Source organism: Athene noctua, chromosome 15 (assembly GCF_965140245.1).
Source record: "Athene noctua chromosome 15, bAthNoc1.hap1.1, whole genome shotgun sequence".
Lineage (NCBI taxonomy): Eukaryota > Metazoa > Chordata > Aves > Strigiformes > Strigidae > Athene > Athene noctua.
The window spans coordinates 12,318,951-12,338,723 of record NC_134051.1 but is presented as its reverse complement, the minus strand read 5'-3'; the positions used below and the strand labels follow the sequence as shown (position 1 = coordinate 12,338,723).

The following is a 19,773-nucleotide window of genomic DNA, read 5'->3' as shown; positions in this document are numbered from 1 at the left end:
CATGTATTTTGTGTCTTTTATCTTTACATATCACATCTATGACTGTCTATTTTTCTCTCCCTCCTGTTACTGGTTTTTCAAGCATCTGCTTCAGCATTTTCTCCAACACTATCTTTATCACTGGGGGGGTGTTGCTGCCAGCTGCTGCTCTGTGTCAGAGCCCTGGGGCAGCCAACCCAGCCTGGCAAATTTTCATCGCCTAACCATCAGGACTGCACCATAGCAGCTTTGCACTGTTCTCCAGAATCCAAGGACACCTTCTGCAAAATAAAACGCTACTGCATGTAGATTTTCTTGTCTCCATCTATCACAATCTCACAACACAAAGTACACTTCAGCAGACTCAGGTTCAATCCAACAAGAAACTAATAAAGGCTGCCTGTCCCTCAACAAATCAAGCAAAAAAAGTAAAAAGTATAAAAAAAAAGTCAACATGTCAAATCTATCATTCCACAGGCAGAACCTTCTAACTAGCAATCAAAAAACCTCGTAAATTTCTAGCACAAGCATCACTGTTACTGAAACAGTGAAATGCAGTTTTTCAAAGTAATAAGCTTTATTGTTTTACTTCTTCCAGGATTTATTTTAACCCTTTGATCAATGACTTTAACTTTAATCACCACTAAGATAAAATATACCTCATTCAATGAACTTTAAAAATGTTATCACTGAGAAAACACACAAAGATGATACCAAACACCCTCCCTGGATGTCCTAGTGCAAGTACTGTTGTTCTCTTTGCAGTTGCAATCTGACAGCTAAGGTAAAAAGAACAAGGAAGTACTTTATAAATGAAGGTGTGAAGGACTTTTTGCTTAAATTAAGTTTTTCCATACAAGGGCAAGCAGATAAATGCAGAAGGCTTGTAAGGTTAGGCCTGCCCATTTAAATGGAGTTTTCTCTTTTTCTTCTTCCTTTTATAAACACCAGAAAAGCCAATTTCTGCATAAATAATTTATCCTGAATTCTGGTGAAGCAGGCAGCACTGCTGAAAACAGCAGAAGCTTTCAATGAAACTTTGGCGAGGGTGGGAGGAAGGGCTGGCTCTGAGCTTGGCACGTGAAGGCAGAGATGATCTTGTCTAATCAAGGTCTGTATTAGCTGTGGAATGAATCCATGTTACTAATAAAAAGATACATAACACAGAGAAGTATTTATCATGCAAAAGCAGAGGAGGGGGGGAAGCCAGGCTGCATGGTGTGAATCGCGGGAGGATAATGGGATGCAAAGAGGAGAGCTCTGTCCTCAGATACACAATGCAGAGCCCATGATGAATCACACCAAAAAATAAGTTATTGCAGTCATTTATAAAAAAACATTTGGGGAAAAGGCCCAGACAGTGAGGGGTGCCCAGGAATATCTGTCCTTGTTCATTTTCCTGATGAACTGCATTGTAACACAGCCACTCGACCGAGCAAAGCAGATCCCACTGGTACAATGTCCTACATAAAGACATGCTCAGAGGCCCCACAATTTTGACTTGTGTACTACTTCCAAAAGTTTCCTTTTTGCCTGAACATAGTTCTGGCTAATCCTGTAACACTCCTATTACAGCAAATCTACTTGGATCTCTTGCAGTTATCAGAGGTCTTGATCTTCTCCTCCCTTGCACACTGCAGAGGTCTGAGCAAGAGGTAAAAGCACTCTCAGCCCCTCTGCACACAGAGAAGGGGCAAAGCAGGGTCAGAGACCTGGCTGGCTTCACATACAAATACTGCTCAGTGCATTTTACTTCCACAAGTGTTTGACCACAAGTTTCCACTCCAAATCAGACTCTTGGACCCACACCGTAAATCAGCAGTGAAGTCAATGATTTACTGTTCATCTCATCTAATAACTCTGACTATGCCACTCTTTTTGTGACCACATAAAAATCAAAGAAAATGTGAACCATCCAAGTTCACTCAGGGTTTTGATTCAGCAAAGGCTCTAAACTTAGAAACTGCAATCCAAGAGCTGGCAAGGAACTGGGAGAGACAACTCTGTTACACCAACCTCAAGTGGCATTCCTGTCCTTAGCACAAACATATGAGATGCTGCTCATGCTGCACATTTAGCTTGGCTTTTTACAGGGTCCTGTGCCTCTAGCTACATGGGTGACACTGCTAGTAGCAAATCTGGTAGCTAACCCCCATTCCTGGTTGCAAAGCTCAGACCTTTCCATTGAACAGCTCTTTTCCTGGCTGGCAAGGAGGTGGCACTGACCAGGGCCCTTCCCCGAGAGCAGACATGGAAGCACACAGACCCTCTGCATCTTCTCTTCCCATCCCACTGGACGGTTCAATCTAGTCCAAAACACGTGCTCAAACTTGCACACATGCAACGTGCCACTTACATCAGACAAAATCTATGGCAAGTTTATTTCCTTCAGGGACATGACCAAAAGAAATCCATCGCTACCTTGCAATTTTTTGCTCATGCATTATGCCACAAGTCTGTAGAGATTTTGTCTTCTATACACTTCATTGAATCAAATCATTACTGAACTAGCACCAGTGGTTCCCCTCATGTCCCTAAAGCAGAGTCAAGTTAACAACCACAGGAGTGACCTAGATGGGACAGTGTCACTGCAGTGTCTGGGAATGGATGCAGGTCACTGCAGTGACAAGAAAGATATTCCAAAAGGTGCAGACTTCCAAAACTGTCTTGAGTTGTTCTCATTAAAGCTGACATAGGATCTTTTGTCATGCCACCTTCTTTGAGCATGAAAGACAGTTCCTCTACCTCACAGTATTAGTTATAAGACCAGTAATAGGCCCACATTATTTCAGCCCAGCAGATGCTGTATTAACAAGATGACAATAACTAATTAGAAGCCACATTACTTGTCAACAAGCAAAGGAACCACACAGAAAAGCAGCGAGAAAAATTGTGGCAATAATCTGATAAATTCTATTACCTGAGAACTAGGCACAAGGGCTTTCCACCAGTGTCCACCTTTCACAAGGTCTACATCGCTCAAGGGCATTGACACTTTGCCAATAACACAATGGCGGGAGAATTTGTCAAAATCCACTACGGTTAAAAGCAGAGTTCTTCTCTGGGCTTCTAAAAAGGGGATTTCAAATGTGTACCTCTCTTCAAACACTGGGTTCTGAGTTTTGCGTTTCACTCCGGTCTGTTTGGAGTTCTTCTGATCAGGAAGAAGGCAGATCTTCACGTAGGGGTTGGAGTGAGCCATGTCTTGCCTTGAACCGTCGTAAGAAATTGGAGGAGGCAGATCTTTAGCCTCAATGACTCGCACTATTAGATAATTATGCAACAGATCATACTGCGTGCTAAAATGCAGCATGCCCAGCTGATACTTTGATAAGATCTCCTCATCTGTCAAGGAGTCCATATCATCGCTATTTGAGTCAAGAGAGTACAATCGTGGTTCAAATTTTCTAAAATAGTCATCTGGGGTATAGGTTTTTCGCAGGATAGTTGGCTGAACTATTTCTTTCTTAGCTCCTATTATTCCAAACTCGATAGGTTTAATGTCAATTAATGGAGAACTTGGCCTCCTCGACTCTAAACCTAAACAAGAGAAATGCACAAATATGATTGTTAGAAACTCAACTGAAGCCATTACAGGTGCAAGTCAACTTGTGCTTCTTTGGGTACAGCTATTCTGGGCCTGCACAACACCCAGCACAGCAGGCTCCCCGGTGGGACTTTTCACCATTACATTGCCAGCAATTAATAGCACCCTTAGTTACACTGAAGTGCAAGCTCAGCTACACTTTCCACCCTGCCCCGTCCCTTTTCACACGGAATTATCATGCATATGCTTCAGCAATAAAAAGAGGGCTGGCCCCTGCCACTGTGTTCCTGCAGACAGGATGAGATTTTTACCAATGTACCTTCAACTTGACTTGATTCCCTGTCTAAAAGATGAAAGAGCAAGCACTACAGTTTGATTTTCTTCCCCACAAGAATTACATTAATGCTGGAAGGACGACCTTACTTGAAATCCGCCTCGTGAGGCTGTAAGTGGACCGTGATGCATCTGAAGATGACCGCCTTCTGTCAGGGGAAACATCCTGAAGAGTGGGAGGCAGCTCACTGATTGTATTATCAGAGTCTCCATCTTTGTCCTCATTTTGGCTGCTTATCCTGTTATAAAAGAGACCTTTGGGTGATTCAACCCAGTAAAATGAATATATACAGAATAAAAATGCATTCTGGTATTCTGGGTCTAATCTTGGGTGCACATCCCTAGATGCTGCGGGGTATCTCCTGATCTATCTGGCAAGCAAAAGGCTGAGCAACTGACTTCAGACCTATGTAAAAAATCAGATTCTTTCATCTTTCTGCATGTCTTTCAAATGGAGTTTTATCAGTATTAGAACACGACACAGGCCACACGGGCATGTGTGACTCAGATCTTGATCAGATGTATTATATTTGTCTCTAAGAAAAAAAGAAAGACAAAACAAAAACCATAAAACCCAAACAGTATCTTATTGCTGTAAATTCACAGCTACACTTTGGAAGCACAGACTTCACTAGGAATGAGCCAGCATGGGAAACCACCATGCTCAGGCATCCCAAACCTACCACACACCACTCTCAGTGAAATATTGCTTTTCAGGGATGCCACTAAGGATTCAAAACTTGACCTTATAAAAATAATTCATTAAGAGCTGTTTATTGACATGACTTTTAAAATAACTGGCTGCTTTTTATCCACGTCTATAAACCAGAGGTGGTTCTGATTCTCACCAGACAGTAATTTTACTGCCCAGGGGTCTCAGTGGGAGAAGAGAAATTGGCAGGATCTAAATAACAAATCAAGTTTCAATGAGAGCTGTAGCATCTTTGAGAAGACTGGTATCATAAAGAAGTCCAGGTGTAATTGCCATTTCAGTTTGTGTGTGTGTTATGTCTTGTTTTCATATAAAACAACATTCTGGTTAAAAACCTCAATGTGTCACAGCCACAGGAGCTCACAAAAGCAGTCAGGACCTCCCAGCCTTGACTGAAAGAAGAGCAGACAGTAACAACTAAAGGAGATAAAGTCTCCAACTGCACGTTCATAGTGGAGCGGCTGCTGATGGAAATGAAATCACACAATGGCACATGTAGTGCATTAGGCAAAATAAGCCTTTTGGTTAATCCATGAGACAGAGTACTCCAAAAAACAGCAGCGGATCACAAGGAAAGCATCAGCACGAAATGAGCAAAGCAAAGGAGAATACTGCATGAGTTTTCCTCCCAATTCACCCTTTTTACGTGCATGGCTCAGTTGGGTATAAACGAAGTATGTTGAATCATTTGCTTTAGTAACCAATGACTGGAGCAGAGCAATAAATATATTCTGCAAAAAGCAGTAAACTTGCAGAAAAGGTCCCCCAAATATAAAATAGATTTAAACTGGAAATTCTTATCCAAACCTACAAAGTTCACAGCAGGATCCATGCAAATCTCACCAATTCAGAGCCACACAACTCATCCACATTAAAAGAAGTCTGCTAATAACCAAAACCAAACCCTATGCTATAAGTGGCATACAGTATTTGCACAACTCTGCAGCCCATTAAAGGTAGTCAAAATCACATGGTTTGACATATAATCAGTACTTGGAACACAAATAGCTTTTTCATGCCTAAATGCGGGTCCACACAATCATAGGTAGCATTTGGATATACTTGTGTTTGAGAAGCAAATGCACAGAAGGAGAAGGCAGGATGAAAAGGGAATCAGAAGAGAGGCATTAAAGATGTTCTACAATGAGTAAATGTAATAGTGAGTTAATAACATACAGATGACCTTTAGTAAGGAAATTGCTACTGAGCCACAATAATTTTTCCTCAAATAAACTTTGGCTCTGGTTAAAGCAGCTCTGTTTCTGTTTAATCTGAACCTTTAGGAAGAGGAATTGCATTCTGATTTCAATTCAGTCTCACAGAGTGAGCACCGTTTATCTTTGGGGTTTGTGTAGAATATTCCATAATGGGCAGCTCCAACATAAGCTCTTGTTCCCAGCCCACTTCTGCAAAGACCAGGATGCAAATGCTCCTCATGAAATAACAAGAAGCTACCATGCATCCAGGTCAATACAATTTTTTCCTAAGTTGCCACTGTAAAAAATTCAGAAAGTGAGAAAAATCAACAGTTTCCCAAGAGGAAGCACTTAAACTTGCAGTTTTAACGTTCCCTCCTGAATTTCCAGGACAATGAGGTGTCTCAGAGCTGCCAAAGGGAAAACCCACAGGCAAAAAATAAAGGATAGATTATTGAGCACGGGCATTCAGATGTTTGCTACTAGGCCAATGAAGACCATAAAAGCAGTTTTCTCCTGGGACTGGGTGAGCAGGTGAGGAAGGAGCAAATTGCATTCTGCATTATACCAGTGTCCCAGGCCCATGAAGAAGTGACAAGATGGAAAGATCTCAGCTGAAAACCTAGATCTATTTTTAAAACACTTTCAGGCTGTGAGCAGGGAATACAATAAATTGATTTGTTCCCAAATTCAGTGCATGCATCTAAATGCAGAATATGGTGGTGTCAAATCCATCTTCCATTTTAGGGGTTTCCAATGAATACAAAACTCCCCTTTTCAAAAATAAAAGGGAAAAAAAAAGGACAAGGGGTCAACTGGTATACACAGATCTCTGAGAACTTAAAACCATACCCATTAAACACCTTATTCTGAGACCAATTTCAAACTCTTATTCTCCTGACACGTCTAACTCCAGATATTGTTTCCCACCTCCAAAAAATGTATGTGGAGATTTAAGAGTAGAAGATCAACACAATGAAAACAGAAATCTTCGGCTTCTGAAACCTGAGCCAGCAGATGCTGCATGGGTTCATTTCCATCTTAAACCTGCACACAGAAAAAGTGTGGCCCCCCTATTGATCAGCAAACAAAATACACCATTTCTGCCTCCTGCTTTTTACTCCCCTTTCCTCTTAGTCTTCCAGACTCGTGTTTCTCTACAGGCTCATTTGCTCCTCCCCTCCTCTCAATCACATCCCCTCTGCTCCTTTCTCTCTCCATACCTCCTCTGCTCTCTTTGCCCTCCTCACTTGACTCATTTTTGGGTTCCCTCACCATTTTCCAACAAAGTGACCCTGGAAGCTTAAAGCATCGCCGTCTTCCCTGCCACCACCCTGGGTCCATCTCAACTCAAGAGGAGAAGCCAACAGCCTTTTCAAGCAAGCAAAGCCTCACCTACAGCTTCCACATCAATGCAGTAAGGCATCCTTAGAGATCACAGGATGTGCAACAGTGCCAGAGACGGTGACCTTCAGTGATCCTAAGGCATGGCAGCATCTATGCCTCCTCACAAAGCAAAGCTACTTCTCTCATGTGTCCTCTTATTCGGCTCCTGCTGCCCCTCTCAGGCATTACCTCTGGGAATTCGCCTTCTCTCAGCACTACAGCAGAACAGGGAGACCCTAACTGCACCAGACTGCCTGAGGCTGGAAGGAAAGATGGATACATGACCTAGGCTGGGGTCCTGGGGACCCTTCCCAGGGCTGTTAGCATGAGTAGGAGCAGCATAAAGTGCAACATAGTTAAAGAAATAGGCTTTCTTTTTCAGAACACAGTGTTTTCTGCTTATGGCCATTCCAATAAGTTAGTTGTAGAGGCTTTTAGATGGAGCACGAATAGGAGAAAACAATACAGGCTGGAGAGAGCATTTTATGAGTTCAAAGGTCTCTGTGTTCTCTGCCCCTGGCTAAGTCCCGCTCATCTGCAAAGTCACCATACATCCGAGTTTTGAGATCAAAAGAAGAACAGAACTTCAATTCTTACAATGACCCTTTAGCCAGACAGAAGGATCAAGCAATCAAAAACTACACCATGGGACAATCACCCCACAGCCCCAAACACAGAGGATGTCCCTTATGCTCCTCAACACACCAGAGAAACTCTGAAGCATCCTCTCACAACAAGCCTAGCTACTTGTTCCCAAGTATGTAATTGTTCCTACAGCAATCTTTCTATGTCCAATACTGCAACCTCATCACTGTGTTCTTCTGTGCGCAATGCTTTCCTATTTAGCATTGATTTTGTTTCCATTTCCCATTAATTGCAGGTGAATCCATTTCTGGACTCTTAAATATGCTGCTCCACATTTAAAAACCACTCTAACACATCTTGAACATCTCTGGTTTTACTGCTTCAGTATTAACTACCATCCTATTCTACTTGGATTCAAGAGTATATAGACAAGACTGCAATTTAAACATAAGACAACTTATTTCATGCAGCACCAAGCCATGGACCTTCCAGACCTGACACAGAAAAACAGTTGGTACTCACAGGAGTAGGTAAAATTAACTGATCATCTCAGTGCCTAGGTACAAAATTCTGAGCATCATATGATGCACTAAATAGTCATCTTCTGTGCCACAGCTTCTGGACACACTGAAGCTGTGTCCATCAAATGATCTACTCTCACAGAAGACAGCCCAGCCAAGGCAACAGAGCAGCCACTAGAAGATAGGAGACCTCTGCTCCCTTCCCGGTTTCACCAGTGCCTCCACAGGGTCACCTCTGTGCTGCAGATTACCAAATGAGAGGAATTAAAACAGGGAAGACTTCACTGACTTTCTTTGTAATAGATTGCAAATACACTAATCAAAGCCCCAGATAAAACCTGGCACTGCCACTGTTGTTCTTTAATGATTCAAGAGGAAATCTTGACGAGTACTAAGATCATGCAGGAGATCCAGTCTTGCTAAATGAAACTTTAAATTAATTTCCCCTCTAGAGCACGTACAAGGTACACCTTTCATCTGCCTATATGATAACCACCTTCACGCTAGGATAAGAAAATATTTCAAAACAACCTCATCAGCATTTCAGGTAAGTTGAGGTGCTCCAAAGGGCTGGTCCATTTGAAGAGGAAATAGGACTGAAGATGAAAAGCATCTTTAGAAAAGGGTACACAGCTAAACCAATTATCAGCTTGCTATGCTAGTTTACAAAATGACTTGTCTTACCCACCAGAGAAGTGTTTTACAAACACTAACCTTACTGTCTGAGCTAACAGGGCTGCTCCTTTTACATCTTGCTGTTGAGCAGCCTATGTTCCCACCCTCAGCAGGAGGTTCCTCTTTTCTACATGGCATCCTCTGAATGTCCTATCACCATTTCATATCAATACCCTCATCACAGCTGAGCAGCCCTACTCCTCAGTTAAAGCTAGGAAATTGTGCGTCTAAACTTACAGCCAGGCTGGAGTTTGAGCAGGAAAAGGTCCCAGGATTTCAACTTCATCTTCATTTGTTTGACAACAGCTACAGTCGAAACACTTCTGACAACAATTTCTACAAGTCCACCGGCACAGCAAGAGATCCGAGATTCTAGCGAGCAGACCCTGAAGCCATTGGAAACCAAAGTACAAGATTACAACCCATCAAATAGCTATTGAGAAATAACATTCAGCTGTATTTATGTTTGTGTTTCTGCAACAGAACATTAAGAACTATATTTATTCCATCTATATCAACAGACAAGTGCTATGCAGTTACCAGCCCAACTTCACTGATGCCATAACGAGGCAGGAAAATAAGCATTCACCGCAGGTATTTCCCTCTAGTAGTGATGTATTATTATGTAGGTTGGCAAGAGGGTGATTTACAAAACACTATGGTGTGGCAATATGCTAGACTGGAACACGCTTATTCTTTCACGCACATCAACAAACTAATAGATCAGCAAATGTACAACAGGAGGAATTAAAAACAGAAGCTCCAATTTAATCCGGCAAGGGTCTATTTAATTAACACAGCAATGTGAACACATTTTGTCCCTCTAGATCTATCAGTACGTAGTATTTGTATATCCATACATATACAGCATTACAGCCCCACAAACTTGCCACTAAAACGGATTAGCAAAAGCACACTATCCACATGCCTCCCCTCTGCTATGATGATTAATTTAATGAAAAACCTGCAATGATTTGTCTTAAAAGAAGTGACTTGACCCAGAAAAGTGCTCCTCTGCTGTTACAACCGTGGGGTGTGAGCACCCCATCAGAGGGGCAACTGGCTGCTGCCCCACTTCCATGCCATTCCTACAGCCTTCCCTCCATTTCAAAGCTCTGCTTGCTTCACGAGGAGCCAAAAGCCAAACCTGAGCCCATTTCCCACCCACACCAGCTTCAACTTCGGCGGTTCATAAGAAGGCTCATTAAGCAGCACAAGGGCACTGCTAATAAAGGGCATTGCTCCATAGTCACGGGGGGGAGACATGCAGTTGCAAGAGCACAGCACATGCACATCCAGGGTCGAATTGCTTTAGGGTTGTATGTGACCTTGAAGTGTTCCTAAGAAGCTGAAGAAATAAAGCATGTGAGAAGTTCTCCATAGATATCACCCTAAAATACTTAAGACATCTGCAGTATTCACGAGTGGGCAAATAAAAGGGCACTATCACACCATGCAAAGGGGGTTCCTCTGAGGAATGCAGATCTGCAGGGAATTCTCCACAGTTTTTTCCATAAACAAAATCTGAACATTAAAAAAAAATAAATTACCAGTCCCAAATGTGGTGCATTACTTATATCTAGGACATCAGCAAAAAGTCAGAAAATATGATACAATCCCCTCAGGATGGAGCAAGGAGACAGAGCGGAGAGTGAATCATCAGATTAACTCACCTCATTTATTGGTTCCAACTGTCCTTTTAGACATCCAGGATGAAGCAAAGGGGAACAAAATGAAAAAGACAAAAACAGGTTAGCAATGCTCAAGTAACTTCAAATTTTGTGCCATGACATGCCCCAGCCTGGGATGAGCTTGGATTTCTGGCAAGACAGTACCTTGGAAACGTTAGAGGAAGGAGAGGTCTCCTGACCAGGTATCAGCTTCTGCTACTTCCAGTCCCTCCCCACCAAGCTCCCTCTGCTCCTCCTTCCACAGGAGCAAAATTCCCAAACCCACCCTGGAGCATGAAAATCCTGCTCATTGACCCTTGCTAACGGGGTATCATGTGCAACCCCTTTTCTTTTCTTCAATAACCTCTCTGACTGCAGCAACTACTTGTTGCTGATGGCAAACCATATCCAAATCTTCCAGTCAGATAACTACAATGAAAAAAGAGGCTTTCCTCCAGATTCAGCCCATATAAACAGTTTCAATGCCAACTTGTTAAAAGCAACATTTCTAGGAAGGGGCACAGACTCAGAATGAATACCCTCCACCACGTACACATCAGCTGAGGTAGCTGTGCATCTTCAGTCTCATCCTCAGATGTGACTTGAAGAACACAAAAACCAGGCAGTAAGTACTTAAAACTTGAGACACGTGCTTCAGTTCAAAAATCTGCACTGTAGCCACTTTCCCCGAGACACAGAGAAAAGGTTGCAAGCCAGTGTTTTAGTCACAAAGCCAACCTTGACTCATTTAGTTGATAACTGGAGACTTAGTAGCAAATGCCTGCTGAAATTATTTTCCTATTGCTTTCTGCCTAAGAGTTTCCTAATTGCCCTGGCTGTCTTTCTATAGAGGAAATCCCTATAAAAAAACCAACACCCAAACCCAAAACCCACGCAACAAAAAACTCAGGCAAAACCCCCCACTCTTCTCTACTTTTTCACATGTAGAAATTGGTTTCTAACTTTATGCTCACAGCAGGGACAAGAGCAGCTTTTTATAAAGCAGCTGGGAGGCAGAAGTTGCCTTTAGTTCCAAGAACTCTCCCATGGACCATGTTTCAGCCCAAGGCTCCCTTTCAAATTTCTCAGAAACCAGTTCTTGGTGAAAACGCCACCACTTGTTAGAACAAAATAAAAGACTGGAAATGCTGCAGTGCAATGTGACAAGACAGTGATTACCAGATACCCATAGACCAACTGTTTAAGAAAATCCTAAATGGTTTAAAGGGCTTTATCATTTCTTATTAATGCAAAGTTGCAGCCAAAGCACGACAGCCAGAGTACGACAGCCAGAGCTACAGTGGTTTAGCAAAGCTGCAATAAGAATATTTAAATTGCTCTAAAATGAAGTGGCTGGATCCGTGCCACACGATCAAACTCTGTAGCACATGCTGTGCGATGGATGGAAGTGGCATTTCCAAATGGCCCGCAGGGACGCACCACAGGCTTGTGTCAAACATCCCTTCGGGTCACCATCGGCCACCGGCAACGTGAAACCCTTCCTGTGAGCCACCAGCCCCGAGAGCACCCACAGCGGTCACAGGCACGTAAGAAACGGAGTCCCTGACCACCCACAAATCTCCGCCAGGAACGGGAGGAGAGGAATAACTAAATATTACAGTGCAGAAGAGGTAAACAAGCAACCAGGGCTATATAGGGTTTAAATGCAGGGGCCCGTGAAAGGAAAGCAAACACGACCAGCTGTGTTCACCCACCTCCCTCACACCGGGAAGGAGGGTCGGGGCTGAGGAAGGGCAGAGGCTCAGGGAAGGATGCACCAGCGAGCAGGCACCGGGGGATCCCAGGGAGCAAAGCTGCGGCGCGCTCAGCACCCGCAGGAGAAGGGCTCAGCCCCCGGGGTCAGGGAGGCACCGTCACCCCTGGCACGTCTCCCCAAGCCGGCCGAGCAGAGAACAGCCCAGCTGGGAGCCTCCAGCCCGGAGCGGACCCTCACCAGGGGCCGACCGCGGCGGCCCGGGCGCATCCCCTCGCCCGGGCTGGGTGCGGGCCAGGGCGGCACCCCCACCCCACGCCTCGCCGCAGGGGCCCAGTCCCCCCAGTCTGCCTGGGCCCATGGGGGGGGCCGCCTGCTCCAGCCAGCACAGCCGCACCGATCACAACCGGGTCAACAGAGCAGCTACAACAACCCGCCATAGCGGTGTCCCCGGGGAGGCTGCAGCAGGGTGGGGTCCCCACCGACACTGTGTTGTGCCCCCCAGGGCAGCTACACCCCCAAGGAAGGCTCACAAGCCCCACCACAACGGACACTGCAGCCTACGGACGGTGCAGTCCCCCCAGGCACACACCCGTGGGTGCCCCCCCGCAACGTGGTTAACACCTCAGCGTGGGGGCAACGGGCTGTCCCTGCTGCCCGAACCCCCGCCCCGCACAGGGGGGCCCCGACGGCGGCGCTGCCGGAGGGTCCGTCCGGCCCCACTCGAGATCCCCGCCGAGCCGAGGGGCCCCGGGAGCCCCGCGTCCCCCCCCGCCGTCCCCCACCCCGGCGGGGCTCGTCCGCCGCCGGCTCCAGCCGCCCCCCCCGGGGGCAGCGCCCGCCGCGCCCCCGATGGCTCTGCCCCGGGTGGGACGGGGGGGTCACGGGTGGCGCTGATAGCGGGTGTCTCTACCAGCGCCCGGACCCCCGCGCAGCTGTAAATGCTCCGCTCGGGCTTATCTTAAAACTGGGCAGCAGCCTTCGGAGCTACAGATGGAAAACAGGCAGCTGGAACGGCAGGGCCGGAGGGGAAAACCGCTCAGGGTCTGAACCAGCCCGAATTTTAATCCAGCCTCACGCTGCTGGGGGGGTCTCGTCCGTCACGCCGAAGGCTGGGGCTCGCCTGTGCCCCCCACCCCGCCGGGCTCTGCCCAGGCTGGAGAGGCCGATTAAGTCCCCAGCGCATCTCAAGTCTGCCGGCGGGGTTTAGCATCCTCCTCCTCCTCCTCCTCCCTCCAAGAAGTCCTTGTGCGGGCTCGGGCCGGGCTCGCCCGCACCCGGGGCCACGCCGGTGCCCCCGGCAGGGAGGCGGGAGGGCTGAGGGCTGCCCGTCGTGCCCCGCCGGGATCCGCTCCTACCCCGGCGCCCGCCGGCAGCAGCAGGCTGCGAGCCCCGCTCCTGCCCCCCTCGCCGGAGGCTGCCGCCGCCGCGGGAACTCCGCCCCAGAAGTTAACCCGAAGTTGCGCACCTGCGCCGGGCAAGAAGCGCGGGGGGGGCCCCGCCACGGCACCGACCCCGTCCCGCAGACGAAGCGGGGGGTCCCCCCAGTGATGGGGCTCACCCCGGGGACCCGCAACGCCGCCACTCCGCACCCACCTGGATGTACGCCATCTTCCGCGGGGCGCGCACGGCACCTCCCGCCGCGCCGCTCCACCGCGCCCGCTGCGCCGCAATACGCCCCGCGGTGCGGCACCGCCCCGGGCGGGGAGGCGGGGGGGACGGGACGAGGCTGCAGCGCCCCGCGGGCGAGGAACGGCTACGCGACCGCGCAGGCACCGCGGGGACCGGGGGCGCCGTCAGGGCGGGGAGACCCGCCGCCCCCCTCGGGTCGGTGGAGCGCGGGGTTTGCGCTGCGAGCAGGCGGGCTCCTGCCCGGCCCGGCCCTGCCCGCGGAGCCTCCGCGGGGCCGCAACAGGTCCGCTGCAGCGCGGGCGAACACTGACCTCCAGAGGGCCCGGCGCGGAAATTCAGGGCTGGAAAACCCTCCGGGCCGCGGGGGGCACCGCCGGCAGCGCGGCGGCCTTGGCCGGCGGAGCAGGTTTATAGCAGCGTTTTCCTCCAAAGAGTTCGCTCTAGGAGAAGGTGTATAGACACCCCTGAGTTCAGCAAGGGTGCAGCTGTTTTATGAGCTCGAATGACCGAAGTTAGAACGCGTCCGCCCGTGTCTTCCCGAGCGAAGATGAGGAAGGAGCTGGAGTAAGGAGCGAGTTGTAACCCACGGGCCAGGCTGGGCCCCGGGCAGCGGCAGGGCCGGGGGGGACGTGGCCCAGCAACGGGCAGATCCCACCACATGGATGGTTGGACCTGGGGAACTCCGCGCGCTCTTCTGAGGTCAAACTGGGAAAGCAGAGGAGGTGGAGATGTGGGGCTGTTCCTCCTGAGCACCACCTTGGTACCACATAAATCAGAGGCTTCCCAACATGCTGCTCTAGACAAAGGCTTCAGCCCTCAGCGTCGGAGGAAACTCCCTGGCTACACTTTCCCTGGCACCTGGATCTGCCCTAAGCCCTGCACAGAGGCAAGAGGCAGCGGCTTACAGCTCAGCCCAGCTGGGCCATCGGCAGTTGTGTGCTCTTGGGCACCTCCCTGACTCACAACCACCCCAGTCCGTTTCAGTGTAACATGGTGAATGGGAAAAACACTGGGATGGTGCCCCCTGCTCCGGAGGAGGGAATCCGCACAGCTTCAGACGCTGCCCAGCCTAAACCCTGTGCTCGCTGCTGCTCCTTGTGGTCAGGAGGGAGCTGCTGGGGCAGGCTGGCTCCCGTATTACTGATCGCATTTAATAGCCCATCTAAGTTCTCATTGAAATCACAAAAAACTCCCGTTGACTTCCGTGGGAAGGGCCATACTCTGAATGTAAAAAATACATTCTCTTTTTCCCCAGGGAGAGCAGCTACCGCTTTAGACGAATAATTACCATAGTTGAGATAAGCAAGGAAAAAAAAAAAAAAAAGAGTACTTACTTGTTTCAGGCAGTTTTGAACATATGATTAAACTGTGGTACATGTTGTTTGTCAATTTTTGCTCTGCAATTCTTTTTAATTCCACTTCTTTCCAAGTGCCACTGTTTAAAATGTCAGCCTTTACTTTGAATATCGTTGCTCTTTTCATCTTGACTCACCACCGCCTTGATGCAGCTTGCAATAAGTGAACACATGGATTTTATTTTTTTTTTTTTACGTTGTAACATAGTGGAGAGAGGCTTAAACTTTTCATACAGATTTTTTTGACTCCTTAAAGGCAGAATGTTGTGAGTCACAAAAACTATGGCATGCCTCACTAAGTAAACATTATGTCCATGTTTGTACTTACTCCTTTAAAAATGTTTAGGACAGAGAAAGATCAAATGCTGCATCATTTATCACCGACTTTTTTTGGCTGACCCATTATGAACCCAAAAAGAAGAGCAGAAGAAGTTTTATAGGTGGGTTCACTAATACTAATTTATATGGAAAAATGCCTTTTCCCCCCACATGCTTTAGTAGCAGACTAGCAGAAAGCCATGATAAATGTGCTTCCCTTGCACACTCATACATATACATGCATTTAAGTGCCTTTTACACTGGTGCATGAGGGCTTTTAGATTATGTTCTCCCAGCGTATATATTCACTAAGCAAACACAGCTCTAACCCACAGAATATGATGGATTTGAAACAGCAGACAGGTGGTTATTGTAAAATCTAATTTCAAATCTGCATATGGCTGATGCTCTGATTAAGCTCTGCTTCTACAGCACTCAGAATAAACAGACCCATTTGACATGATGACAACATAACCTTTGGATGTCCTTTGCTGTGCACACTCTGTGTCTGATAAGACACATTCCATACTTCCCACATGTAATGGCTGCAATGCAGATGGCGAGGCGTGCAAATGAAAAATTTCTACGCAGAAAACAAGGAAATTAACACTGCTTTTGCAGAATATGATTTTATAATAGATTTCTATTCTTACTGATATTAATACACATTAGGAATAACATCAGCTACATCCAGAGCATGCGCCTGAATCATTGCAACCAGCCCAGCAAGTAGCAAAATCTACCTCCAGCACAGCAAATCAGACAAGCAGCTTCTCAGACAAACCAGAACCAGGGCTGCCGGTGTTCAAAATGCCATGCCTGCACGTGTCCTCTTGTCAGAGACTTTCAGCTGCTTCATGCCTTAAAGTTCAGGGAGAACATCACTCTGAAAAAGTGGAGAAAGGAAAGGAAGGGAATCTGATGGCTATTTCAAAGGATTTTCATGTGACTCCTAAAGCAATTGGCAGGGCTCTCTACTGCAAGAGGGAAAGCGTGGAGAAAAGTGGTGGTACAAGATAAGATGAGATGTCTTACTCTCCTGTTCATATGCCAAATCCTTATCGTCACTTGAGCCTGCTGGAATAGCCGGCTACTACTCTGCCTAAAAATAAGCTTCTTATCTCTAAATGTTTTTATAAACAGCAAGTCATTGTAGCTGGTGCTTCCCCACTGCCGTTGGCAGCCCATGAAGGTCCAGCTTCTCTCGTCATTGTAGGATTAGCTTCATTCCCCCACAGCATCATCCCTACAACAAAGGCACCTTTGATTCGCTCTCACAGAGCCATCTCCAGCAACATGTTCATCTCCTTGCGGGTTTCATGGAAATGCAGTTTCCCTCTGTGTTTTTTTCAGGCCTTTTCCTGCCTTGCATTTGTACCCTGAAGAGGCAAGTCCATGAGGTTTTATTTGAGAAGTTGTGGGCAAGCAGGAGCAGGACCATCCTCTACAACCTGCACTTGGGAGAGACAAAGGGCTGGGGCGGTTTGATACAGAGACCTCAAGCAGTGGAGTGGCACACAGGGTAGGAAAAACTGGGTAAATACCCCTATTTACCCTATTACCCAGAGTGCAAGCCAGGCTCTGAGAAGCAGATCTCTCCCATCTGTTGAAGTAGAAAGCAGCAGACTCTGCTCACCTGCCTTTACCCTCAGCTGTGTTCCAGGAGAGACCCAACACTGTGGGTGAGAGGGATGATTTGCTCTGGAGCAGGACAGCTCTGCCTTGCTGGCCCCACACCCGTACTTATTGTAGCTCTAGGACTGACTCAGTGTTGGGGTCTGTGTGGTGCTTTGTTACAAATGCAGAAAATGACTGAAACAACCTGAGCTGAGTCCTGCTTATTGCTGATGGCAAAGGTGCAAGCTAAACCCCCCCACTGCCACCCAAGCTCATGTGCTGATCCCTTCAATCTCTTCTCCCAAATTCCCACACAGCAGTGTGCCCAGACAGCTTTGTTTGGAGTAGGGAAGTGTTAGATATCCCCTTCTCCCAGCGAATTCCTGGTGTGCTTCAGGGATCAGCAAGAAGCCTGAGCCCCCAGTGCCTCTGTCCCAAGCTCTCAAGGGCCAGAGCATGCAAGGGTTATAGCAGCAGCAGGTCTTATGCCAGTGATGATGCAGTTTCCAGCAGGAATGGGGCTGACATCAGTGTGACAGACAGAGATTCCATCTAGTGACAAAAGGGGAAGGTGCTACAATCCATTTCCATGACTCATCCAGCCTTTGGTCTCAAGTGCCTCTAAATTAGCCCATCAACTCCATGGACATCTGTGAATCTGCCCAATTTGAAGCCAAGATACCATTTCCCACGCTTCTGCGTTTTCAGTAGCCAACTGTTCTTTAGATTTCATTGCATTCCCCTCCTTCTCTGCAATTTTCCTAAGCTCTTATGCCTTTCTGGTTTGGCATTACCTACCCCAGGATCACCCTCTTGTCACATCTTCCATACCCGACTCGCGCCTGGAGCCGGGAGGAAACTACCGGCACTCTCCTGCCTTGTCGCTGTGCCCTGGAAAGCACTCCTCTGCTTCCCTTCAGGAACAGCCTCTGCTGATGCTGCACCTTCTGCAGCGCATCTGGGTTATTAACCGGCCACCTGGCAGCTCCCTAATCGGCAATATCAGTAAAGGCACATTTTTCTCTTTTCTTAAGTCTCTAGATAAAGTGGCTAAATTTGATCTAAAATCCTCAGATCCTCATTGCCTCATATAATTTATAATGGCCTTGCTTATGCCATAAAAATTACAGCTGCTCTCTTCAACTCACACACTTTCTAGTTTGTCTTTAACATACGTTCTGGCAGGGAACTGAATGACGCAGCATAATCTACTAAAGCTATTTCTATAGTAAACATTGATAAAAACCACAGCCAAAGGGCACGCAGCCTCCGAGGAAGCAGGCACTGCATATTATTGCATCAAGCACTCGAATCCAAGTTCCTACTCGAAGGAAACCTGTCCCCGGAGGGAGCTGTCACCGCCTGGTTAAGTCATGCTCCATTCCAACACGCTGACCACGTCTCAGCACTAATCCCCTGGTAGCAGAGCCCTCAGTGGCTTCACGCAGTGTCACTATGTGCGAGCCCAGTGCCATCAGCTGACAGTGCTGAAGGCAAATGGTGACTGCTAGGTCACATGTGTAAATATGAATTTGAGGTCATGATCTTTCGATGACCTAATTTTGCAATAAAGACAGGACCTCTGTGGCCTGTGACTCACTTGCTCGCAGGGTCCCCCCTGACTCGGTGCAATTTCAGCAGCAGGAGAGTCCTCCGGAGAAGGCACAGCGCTGCCAGACTTCTGCTTTGGAACTCACTCCTTACATTGAGGCCAAAAAAGCTTGGATACGGTACACTTTGGGTCATGCTAAAAAGCCCGGAGTATTTTCAGACTTCCGAGGAGAGAACATTGTATTTATAGGGAAGTTCAGTTTTTCAGTTGCTTTTGTAATTCATTTTGTTTACGACTGGTTTATACAAGCTGTAGGGTTGAGGAGTTAGCTGCTAGATTTCTTTTCCAGGCTCATATTTCTAACTGTTTACAGACGTAGGACAGAGCTATTTTTGTAATATAAATCATTACAGAGAGAATATCTCACAGTCCCCACTGAAGCAAATTCCTAAGGAAGTGAGCTCTATTTTTAAAGAACATTTCTACTTAGTATTTGATCTAATGACTGAGAAACAAGCAACATCTGCCTTTCTGAAGCTGAGAAGTAGTATCCCCATTTCTCAGGAAGACAAATTCAGCAGAATGAGAATCATTCCTACCAAGAGGAGCTGGATGGGAGCTATAGATGCAGCTTTCCAAGCCCTGGGGGACTCAGTGTGACCCCAGCAAGGGGGGCTGAGCAAATGGGGGACAGAATCCAGGCCTCCAAAGTGACCTCTAAAGATACTCGAGATACTTCCAGCGCCCACCTTAAAAATAAGGGAATATCTTTTGGAAAGGTCAGAGTGTGGGATTTTATAGAATAAGGAAGACCCAGTCTCACACTCACTCAAGGTCATATCTCTGAGACTCAAGGATAAAATCGTAAGAGAAATACTGCAAGCTTTGGTTGTGTTACAAGCTCAGGGATGAATTATTTTAAAACAACAGTGTCATGCCTTGGAAGTTGTTCGAATAACTGTGCTACAACTCTTCCCATTT

The 19,773-nt window shown here is 47.1% G+C and overlaps 1 protein-coding gene across 2 annotated transcripts in view; it reads right to left on the bottom strand.

Moving 5' to 3' along the window:
• The window catches only part of SYT17 (synaptotagmin 17), a 40,221-nt gene extending 26,078 nt beyond the window's left edge, over positions 1–14,143 (bottom strand). The window contains exons 1-5 of one of the 2 annotated variants that reach the window (XM_074919026.1): positions 13,915–14,143; positions 10,608–10,625; positions 9,172–9,320; positions 3,950–4,098; positions 2,900–3,519 (exon numbers count right to left, since the gene is read on the bottom strand). In XM_074919026.1, coding sequence (XP_074775127.1) covers positions 2,900–3,519; positions 3,950–4,098; positions 9,172–9,320; positions 10,608–10,625; positions 13,915–13,929 — 951 coding nt within the window. In that variant the 5' untranslated portion in view covers positions 13,930–14,143. The remainder of the gene's footprint in view (positions 1–2,899; positions 3,520–3,949; positions 4,099–9,171; positions 9,321–10,607; positions 10,626–13,914) is intronic. The other variant, XM_074919027.1, reaches the window with a different exon arrangement.
• Between the last annotated feature and the right edge of the window lie 5,630 nt (positions 14,144–19,773).